Genomic DNA, 10,533 nt, shown 5'->3' with positions numbered 1-10,533 from the left:
TGGAGTCTAATTTCTTAATGATATATAATTGTTATCCAAATTGTAGCGCAATTTTCAAATCAAAATTTGAGTAATTTTCTACTAATCCAACTGCAGCTGGAACTCATGTAGTTTATCAGAGCTGTATACGCCGTTTATATATGCACGTCACATGATGGGAGTGACCGTCGTGACCGTAAGCATAGAAACTCTTAACAGTAGATGTTACAATAGTAGACGGAGTCCAACCATATCCGACAAAGAGCAAGTACATCTCAACACCACTATCATCCAAACCTAAGCAATAATTCTAAATTGTACCGCAAAGGCCCGTTCTTGTGTCTATAGGAAACTGTTATCGTTTGGAACTGGGATAAATAATATCTAAGTAGCACTTCACACGTCACATGACCCTCCATGGTTGTTACGGTGTCCAACTGTGGAGCGAGACTTCTAAGTCATATATAATTCGATCCAAGGGCGTAGGAACCGCCCCCCCCCCAGTTAAAAATATGGAGGGGTGGAAGTATCATTCCGCCCCCCCCCCCCGCTTCGCAAGTCAGAAAACCCCTTTTTCATTTCAAAATGAGAAAAAAAAATCTCATTTGGAGCACCCCCTCCCTTAGACCCCTCCCCCAGGCCGGCCATCAGTCTTCAGCCCCCCCTCACTCAAAAGTACCTTCATACGCCACTGGATAGTGTCGAAAGCGCCCCTACAGACCATTCTCTCCCCCCTGACCAATACCCCTATAGCTCCGCCACTGGCAAGAAGAAGAATTTGCAATGTGTTTTTCAATGGTTAAACTTATATTATTATTATAATCATTATTGTTGTAACGACTTCCCCAATAATTATAACCAATATGGAAGCGTAATAAAACAGGAAATGATTGTATGTTATTGGCATGTGATGTAGTAACCGGAAGAATGCCTATATGATATGCAAATTAAGATGTGGAACGCGCGCGGGGCGCGCGAAAAAAATTTGGTTATGTTTTTCGGGCAAATCGTTACAGCCCCCCCCCCCCAAATCAAATGAGGCTCCTACGCCTATGATTCGATCCACTGTTAATCCTTTAGTCCTCTTACATTGATATTGTGATCGTGACGATGTTACCTCAAGTGAAGTCTCACGAGTTCCCTCGGGAAGAGAATACTAGACGTATTAGAAGGAATACTACGAATGGAAGAATTAATAAATAAATAACACTGCAATAAAAAATAAACAACAAACAAACGGACGGTGGGTTATGTTGAAGCATTTTACAAAAGTCATATTCTTCCTTGGAAAGATCTTCAAACTGGCCACCAGCTGTCTGCTTGTATCGGTTAGTTTTCTCGTCCAATCATGGGAACGGCTGCCCCAAACTTACCCCCTTAGAGTATAGAATACTAGATCAAAGGAAAACTGTCAATTTTGAATGCGTCCTTACTTTTTTCCATAAAATAGCCAAATAAGAAGTGTTCATTTTTTTTCTTCATATTTTTTGGGCATACTATATGTAACCAAATTAACTTTACAAGTAATTCCCAGTTTGGTAATCGGTTTAGCTGTGTAAGCCCCCTTCACGTTTGAATAACAGAGGTCCAGGATTGCGGCATCTCGTGTTGGGCATTGTACGTGTTGATAATAGTTAGTATTGTTCCTCTTCAAACTACAATGATTGAAGTCGCCATCAATTACCATGAAGGCATTGGGATGTGCTATCTCAAGGTCTTGTATGATAGTACATAGCTCGTTAGCAGCAGGGGTGGCGACATTGCGGTTGGGGACATACACTGTAAGATGAATCACATGGGAGAATTCCCTGGGGAGGTAGTACGGCCGCAGTCCTACTGCAAGAATTTCGGCATTCGTCGAACATGAGTAATGCTTCAATGTAACGTGATTGGGGTGGCACCATTGTTCATTCACGTAAAGACAAACTCCCCCTCCTTTCTGTTTCTGTGATAGCTCCGGGTCCCTATCTCCCCGTATAAGTGTAAAACCATTAATATCAACGCAGCTATCAGGAATAGATCCATTGAGCCAGGTCTCTGTATAGGACATCATACTGATGTGTTTGAATTCCCGCGTATAACTCATACAGCTGTGTAATTCATCCATTTTGTTATTCAGCGACTGAACATTTCCCATAATGATCGACGGTAGGTATGGTTTAAACTTACGAGCATTGAGTCTCTTCCTTACTCCCCCTGCTTTCCCTCGTTTTCTTTTCTTCATTTCACAAGGCAGTTCCATGTTCAGCAGTTCTACGGCAAGGTGGCCAGGCCTAGGCTTAATCGAGCGTAGTTCAGATGCCGTATACTGTATAGGCCGATGACTGTGAGTTGTGTAAGTCAAAAAATCCATACTTTGACACAAACCAGACGATGAAACGATTAATAAAACACATAAAACGGTGAAAAGTACGGATAGATCCATATTGCAGCAGGAAATGAGACGTGAGAACAGTATTGCACGATGAAATGGGTAAAATTGAGAGAAGACGATACGATACGAGCTGCGTCGCCACCAGTGCAGCACCACGGAAAGCCAAGATGATCGCATTGCATGGTGATGTCCCGTCGATCCTTCCGTAAGATTCACGTACAGCTCAAACAGACAAGTATTAGGACGAGGTTGAAAGTATGATTGTAGTCTGTGCGCCTAAAATATATATTCTTGTCACGAGAGAAATCTTAGAATTGCTGCCATTGATGGAATTGCGGCTATTACACGAATACCATGTATGGTCGATGCACCTGAAGTAGAGTGAGTACTGGTAATTGCATCGTCTGGGCTTTCGGTAAATATCGCCGGAAGAATCTCTAGTTTACCTTGTGTACCGTTGGAGAAGACACACTGACTTAGGGTAACATTCAACTTGGATCTGTTTCCTTCACCGATGTTTTGATCACAATCGATTGTTTCTTGATTATTATCGATGAAAATCTTCAATACCTTCGACGTGTTATGAGATCGCTCGATATGGAGCTCCATTAAACTATCGGTAACAATAATATGTTTCACATATTTCTCTTGTACAAAATAATCCAAGTTCAGCTTTTTCAAGTTGTTGTTCCGCAAGTCAATTTCTGAAATGTTAACACCATGTAGTCCAATGAAACAGGGTACTTCAGTGATCATATTATACGAAAAATCAGCTGTAATCAATCCCCGAAAAATAGAAAAGAAGTTTTTGGGAATTTCTTGAAGGGAATTGGATGAAACTGATAATTTGGTTAGACTAACCAATCGCCTATCTGCTTCCACAGATGTTATACCGTTATCGTTTGCATTTAAGTCTTCCAAACTATGAAGGCCACCAAGAGATCTATATGGTATTTGTCTGAAGTAATTATTACTGATATCTACCTGTCGAATATGGGGATTACAAGTAGCAAGGTTCGATGGCAGAACTTCGAGATGGTTCCCTGAAACATTAAGGCACGCGCTAACATTATCACCCTGTATAAGGTCTGTGCAGTCGTCAATCTCGATCTTGTCCAATCCTCTGTAGCTGTAATCCAAACAAGGAACGCGATCTTCAGCGACCAAAGCCACATTTGAAAAAAGAACCAATATTACAATTTTTCCTTGCATGGTGCTGTTGGGATATTTACTTTTCATCTGTTCTTTTCTGTCACCTGTAAAGGGAAATATAATGAACAAGTTTGTATTTAAGTAATTACAAAATGATCTAAGATTTTATAGTTTTTCATGCAGGATTACGTACTAACGTCATATAGAATGATACCGGTACTGACACTAGTACACAATGATTTCAAAACTTTAGACAATGATGCACTGAATGTTTAAATGATATTGTGCGGTACTAGCTTTACAAGATAATTTACTGAATGTTTGAATGATACTGTTCGGTACTATCTTTACAAGATAATGTACTGGATGTTTGAATGATACTGTGCGGTACTAGCCTTTACAAGATAATGTACTGAATGTTTGAATGACACTGTACGGTACTATCTTGACAAGATAATGTACTGGATATTTGAATTATACTGTACGGTACCATCTTTACAAGATAATGTACTGAATGTTTAAATGATACTGTACGGTACTACAGTATCTTTACAAGATAATATACTGATTGTTTGAATGATACTTTGTGGTATTATCTTTACAAGATAATGTACTGAATGTGTGAATGATACTATGCGGTACTATCTTTACAATATAATGTACTGAATGTTTGAATGATACTGTTCGGTACTATATTTACAAGATAATGTGCTGGATGTTTGAATGATACTGTGTGGTACCATCTTTACAAGATAATGTACTGAAAGTTTGAATGATACTGTACGGTACTATCTTTACAAGATAATGTACTGGATGTTTAAATGATACTGTACGGTACTACAGTATCTTTACAAGATAATGTACTGATTGTTTGAATGATACTGTACGGTACCATCCTTACAAGATAATGTACTGAATGTTTAAATGATACTATGCGGTACTATCTTTACAATATAATGTACTGAATGTTTGAATGATACTGTTCGGTACTATCTTTACAAGATAATGTAGTGAGTGTTTGAATGATACTGTGCGGTACTACCTGTATCTTTACAAGATAATGTACTGATTGTTTGAATGATACTGTGCGGTACTAGCTTTACAAGATAATGTACTGAATGTTTGAATGATACTGTACGGTACTATCTTTACTAGATACTGTACTGAATGTTCGAATGATACTGTGCGGCGGTACTATCTTAAAGTGTTGAATGTTTGAATGATACTGTACTGTACTGTACTGTCTTAACAAGATAAAGTGTTGATTGTTTGAATGATACTGTGCGGTACACTCTAAAAAAGATGGGTAATATTTTCTGGGCAAATGCTCGGTTGGGGAATTCTTTAAAGGTCAAATGACACGTAACAGATTTCCTTCAAACTTACACAAATTGAAAAGCTACATATCAAAACCCTATATTCCAAATTTGGAGTTCCACAAATCCACAATTGTTTCTTTGCTGTTTTAATTAAGTTAATAACCAAGCTAATTCCGAAAGATAATGACGTCACGGGGGAACCGCCAATGTTACCAAAAGTAAGTATGCCTAATATGCTAACCGAGATCAAAGCCGTAAACAATACGTCACCAACAGTAAACAAAATATCAGATGAGAATGGGTGCACAACAGTACAAGAAAGTTTCGTTTTCGTCAAACACTGTATACAGCGATAGCTTAGTACCAGTGCACTCAGCCAGCCTAGCTGCCTAAGTAAAGATTGGCTTGGACCTTCGAGCGAATCTTATGTGTGCAGTGCTAGTTAAAGTTTCGTTTCCTATCGCCTATCCGCGCAACTTGGACTTGGAACACCAACAGCTCGCCGTCTACAAGAAAATGCCGTTCCTTCTCTATTTGGAGAAAGTATCTTCAAATCTCGAGGAGGTATAGAAACAAGTAGACCAGTAGTTGCGAAGCTGGATCGGAAAAGAGTAAGTGTAATTTCTGGCCTAGGCCTACTACAACAATGACTAACTTGGTATTATTACTATCTTACAGTAGGCTAATTCTTATAATCTCGTTCAGTTAGTTAGGCCCTAAATTAGGTACGGCGACGATAAAGTTATGCGTAGGCTAGGGCTATATTAACTTTCATTTGTGGTACATCATGAAAAATCCAGAATAACAAGCATAAGGTGTTTACATGTCGTTTTGCCCAATATTATAATGTGCTCCCACCTGTACTCAGAGTCATAGCTCATATGTTTCACAGTAAATGACATCCTTTTTTTTTGCCATTTTTGTTGGTCGGGCTGCAATTTTTGTTGCAAGAGAAAACGCTTGTGACAGGTACTTTCAAACATATCAAACTGCTTTCTTAAATGAACTTTCATAACTTCCTTCTTATTTTCTTTCCCAATTTTCAATATTTAGATTAATCTAGAAGCTGTTCCCCAACCAACTGCAGTGAAAATAAAGGCAGGATTCTGCAGAATGTACATCTCCATCAAAAGGTAGCATGATTATAGACATGTGCTTGATATTACCGAAAAACAGTTGGGAACTGGGGGAGGGGAGGGTGGTGACAGGCATTAAAGATTTAAGTAGTCAGTTTTGAACGGGATACAAGGAATCTCCACCAGAAAAACATTGAGGCATGTATATGGGGGGGGGGGGCAAGCTACCACACAAAAAAGGAGGCAGGGGGGTTGGGGGAGAAAATGTGGTAGAGAAGTGTAAGCTAGGGTAATACAAGGAAGAATGGAAAACTTTCATACATCTATAGAGTATTCTATAGCAGAAGTGAGTACAGGGGCCAAAATTTTAGAAACAGTACTCGTTGAAAGCAAAATAGCAATTAAAACTGCACATCGGGCAGGCTGACTAGGGGATAATATACATTGTATTTTATCCATCATATCCACCTGCCTGATGAGAGTGGTTGAGGGGGCTATACTTGATGGCTTCACAGGAAAATATAAAGGCTACAGCTATAGTTACTGAGAGAAGGGAGATTACATTGTAGTTATACTATATGAAACCAAGCTGAAGTCATTTGCAATGCTCATGGTGTGAGTGGCCCATATTTTTGCAGCCACATAAAGCAGGAGGATATGCTCTCCTTCAGAAAAGATAAGTGAACCATCTAGGCAGCTGACCCCTGTCCAAGAGCAGCCTACTGTATGTGTGTGGTATAATAAGCGTTTATTCTAATTTTCAGTGAATGTAACACATGTAAAAGTCCAGTGTTCACTGGTCCCCCTACCACCATTGAAGTTGCTGACTGGACCAACAGAGACAAGAACACCATCAAAGCAACCAGGGCCATCTCACAGTGGCGATGATGGTCCGTCTGCTGCTGTGGCATCCACATCGGGATACACCGAAAAACTGCCAGGTAGTCCGGACTACACTCCATCAGTTAACTCATTTGAACATGACAAAGATGACCCTTCAAGGTAATTTTCAAGATTGATAGTAGATTAGTCTGGAAAATCAATTGGTGCCATAACTTTCTGGAAAGAGGATCATTATTAATTTTGACACCAACACTGTGGGCAGTCTGGAATTTGTGGTGAGGCCATCAGTCTTTACTTCAATTAGCATATACTGTACATACTGTATCTGGTAGAGTTGTCACAGCTGTATTTGAACAAGAAATAAAGGCACAAACAAGTAGTTGGATTTAACAGAGTATATTATATCTTCACTTGGCTGGATATCTGCTACTGAATACAAATGGTGAAAGTTGCATCTTATACACTCTTTTACCATGGATTACAAGGGAATGGGAAAGGATGTTACTCTGTCCACATGTTTACTTTACTACATAAACAGTGGTTAGGCTACTGAGACAATGACCACACATCCTGCTGAAGATGACATAATCCATAATATTAGGTGCACAAACAGGTGTAGGGTTTTTGTTGTAATCAGTAAGAAATATATTGGAATTGTTCAGGCACAAGTTGTCAGGTAAAACCTGACCCATGTATCCACACCAATTGAGGATGTCGCCTTAGTTGGGCATCCAAAGACTTGACCAACAACTGTGCCATGCCTATTGACTGAAATGGAGTGATTGGAATGCCTCTATCTAAATGGTATGTTTTTAAGAACTATTATTATATTATTCTTTATATCTTTACTATTCTACAGATTATGTATGGGAACTTCTTGACTGCTTGCAACAACTTCTGCAGAAGTGGAACTCTGGGAGAGGAGTGTCCTGTTCCTGTCAGAAAAGAGCCCCCACCCCTTGCAAGCTCCTATGTTCATCCGAACAATGAGGATGCCATAAAACACCACCGAAGCAGATTCAAAAGCTTTGCTGAAGTACTGTAGTTGATGGCCTCCCAAGTTCTAATTTTGTTTCATTGTAGTGGGGAGCAATCGACTCTGTGAATCGTCTGTTCACATGGTGTATGGCACAGCTGCAGAGCAGTGTTAATTAACAGGTCCCTACCAGCCTTTAGGGAAGTTGCTAAAGTTTTACATTCAAGTTTTACTTACATCTGGTTTCCATTGTAACTAACTATTAGTAATGATAACATTATATTTAAAAAAAAGTTCCAATGAAAAGTATTCCTTTCTAGAGAGCTTAGACTTCATAAATATAAATTTCATGCTGACTTACTATTTGTATGCAACTTTGGTGTTTCAAACATGTTGCCAATTTTTGGTTTTTCTCGAAAAGAATTGACAGAAATTTGCTGTTTGTTCCCCGCATGGAATAAAATGTGATTTTTTTTATCTCATTTATGATCAAGTAACCTTGATATTCCATGGATTAATGAACAATTTCAGATTGATTCTCATTACACTTTTATTTAAATGAAAGCCTAAGCTCTCCAGATCCCATTGACATAGTGGTTTAGGGTACTTTATTCAAACTATTCTTCTATTTTAACCTAGTATATTTGAGATTTCAATCATCCAGATTTTGTTGGCAGGCTACTAGAAGTGACAGCTTTGCTTACCAGAGAGAATACAAAAAATTAACTTGAGTTTTTATTATTTATTACTGTTATGTACTTCCCAAACTTGAAAATGTAAAATTTCATCCAAGATTGTAGTTAATACCATGAACCAGAAAAATGTAAGCTGGAATTCCAAAATGTTCACCATTAAGCCACAAAACAGACAGGACTGAACCCTGTTTCTATAAAACTTTGCAGAATTGATACTATGACTTGGCATAAACAGTCCATATTCTCACAGTCTTAATAATTTAAATCCTTCATACTGTTCAGATGGTAAAGCTTCTCTAATCCTCCTTACTGCATAGGATGGGAGAACAACACAAATCTCCTTCCCTAAAAACTGCTAGCTCATCCGTGCAAGTTGTCTGTATGCTGTGTGTCTGTATTTCCTGTAAAATAATCATATGAAAACCAGCTATAAAAGACGAAGACACACAAAAGCTTAGTAGCCATCTGGGGACGTCAATTTTAAAATAAATTTCTATATGATTTCCAGAATTTGCTTGGCCCCTAAATCTGCCTCCACTAAAGTAAGCCTAGCTATGCCATTTATACAAACTGATCATTGTATCTCGGGGACTAAAATTTGTAAATGGATCGTGCACAAGCATGATGGACATTTTTTGTGTGGCATTTGGTTCCATGGCTCAGTGTTAATGACTACTATGTCAGTCAGCATGATAAGGGTTAACCTCAAGGGCATTACACCAGTTTTTGGACAAAATGACCTAATCAGAAGCAGGTTTTGAACATGGTGCACAAATTTTCTTGATCAAATCTATATCTTAATGTTATTCCTTTCACAACGAAACAAAACTAAACTATGAATACACCCTCTGTATTGTTACATCTTTCAAAAGCAGGTCAGAGCAATGAATAAAGGTATACAACAAAAATAATGTATTCTATACTTACTCTTGGATCCTGTTTTCCTGTGCACGTCCACCATACTGTTGACGGTACATGTAGTAGGCTGTCTGAAGAAACAATGGGTTCAGGCACATAGCTTCAAAACCTGGGTGTAAGGTGATGCATGCAGCACCTTCTTCATCCATCACAGTCCTTACTTATCTATTTCGCTGCAGCATCTACACTCCCTTGCTGTAGGCATCACAGCACATTGGCCACAATGACACCTGTAAACAATACAAACCAGTTCAAATAATAAAGAGCCAATTAATGACTTCATACCAACCTCAATTATTGGGGCATACTGTACTAACATGTCAAAATAGAAAAGGGGCACCTCTGAAGGGCAATCTACCGTTGAAGCTCCTTACAAGTAACATCACTAGTAAGGAGGAGGTAGCCTCTTCTTAGAAGTCTTGCCTCTGTTGGGACAATGCTGCAAAGGAAAATAAAACAGGCCGATGTTGCCTCGTTTCCAACTCTTTCCCACTTCTGAATCCATTCCATAGATTGAGAAAATCTGGTTATGAAATTAGCTCAAGCGGAAATGACAAAAAGCTGGTGTGAGGTGCCACCTTCTCCCTCCCCCCACCCTTTCCCTGATTTGTGGTAACTTCACTAATTTACCACAAGGCCTACAACTGCTAGGAAATTAATAATAGGCCACCTCTGAATTTGTTGTGCACTCTTCTAATTGGCTCCTTCAATCTACTAACCAATTGAAATATGTCTGTGTGACATGTTCCTGGGGCATGTGCTGCCACAACTTTTAAGGAAAATAGTAACTTCCTTAACTTAACTCGACCGCACATTCATGTTAATTTTGCTGCCCCATCAACAAATTGGCTAGCTACGTGTATGAGCAAAGTTCGGAAACATTTATCGGTTCTAGGCCTAACTAGTGACACAACTATCCTATATACAGTATAGTACGCTTGGCGTAACGTTACCGTTATATTCCGTCAAGACGATCAATTTCGACATCGCTGTCCGATCCCGCTTCCTCTTCGCTGGTCTCCGGTTCGAACATGTAGGGAAAAACTTCCCCACGATCGTCCACCATGTCCTCCATTTCCCTTACTTCTTCGCCGTTGCTATCTAAATACTGTGTGTCAATGCCTCCGGTGTAGCAGTACAAACTGTCGCAAATATTCCATATTCAGTATAAACTGTCCCAGTCCCACAGGACAGTTTATAC

At 39.2% G+C, this 10,533-nt stretch overlaps 1 protein-coding gene and 2 long non-coding RNA genes across 4 annotated transcripts in view; 1 reads left to right on the top strand and 2 right to left on the bottom strand.

Moving 5' to 3' along the window:
- Positions 1-642: 642 nt before the first annotated feature.
- LOC139971815 (uncharacterized) overlaps positions 643-10,533 on the bottom strand; it is a 75,959-nt gene continuing 66,068 nt past the window's right edge. For both annotated transcript variants that reach the window (XM_071978569.1, XM_071978568.1), the window contains exon 2: positions 643-3,609. In XM_071978569.1, the coding sequence (XP_071834670.1) occupies positions 2,648-3,609 (962 nt within the window). In that variant the 3' untranslated portion in view covers positions 643-2,647. The remainder of the gene's footprint in view (positions 3,610-10,533) is intronic.
- Positions 4,953-7,740, top strand: LOC139971818 (uncharacterized). The gene is made up of 4 exons (XR_011794493.1): positions 4,953-5,435; positions 5,878-5,957; positions 6,665-6,902; positions 7,603-7,740. It is a non-coding gene; the product is annotated as an uncharacterized lncRNA (long non-coding RNA).
- LOC139971816 (uncharacterized) lies at positions 7,124-10,443 on the bottom strand. Its single transcript, XR_011794491.1, has 3 exons — positions 10,286-10,443; positions 9,342-9,562; positions 7,124-8,815 (listed from the first exon to the last, which is right to left on the bottom strand). It is a non-coding gene; the product is annotated as an uncharacterized lncRNA (long non-coding RNA).

The sequence above is a fragment of the Apostichopus japonicus genome, chromosome 8 (assembly GCF_037975245.1).
Source record: "Apostichopus japonicus isolate 1M-3 chromosome 8, ASM3797524v1, whole genome shotgun sequence".
NCBI classification, from domain to species: Eukaryota; Metazoa; Echinodermata; class Holothuroidea; order Aspidochirotida; family Stichopodidae; genus Apostichopus; species Apostichopus japonicus.
This window is presented reverse-complemented; position numbering and strand designations above follow the sequence as displayed.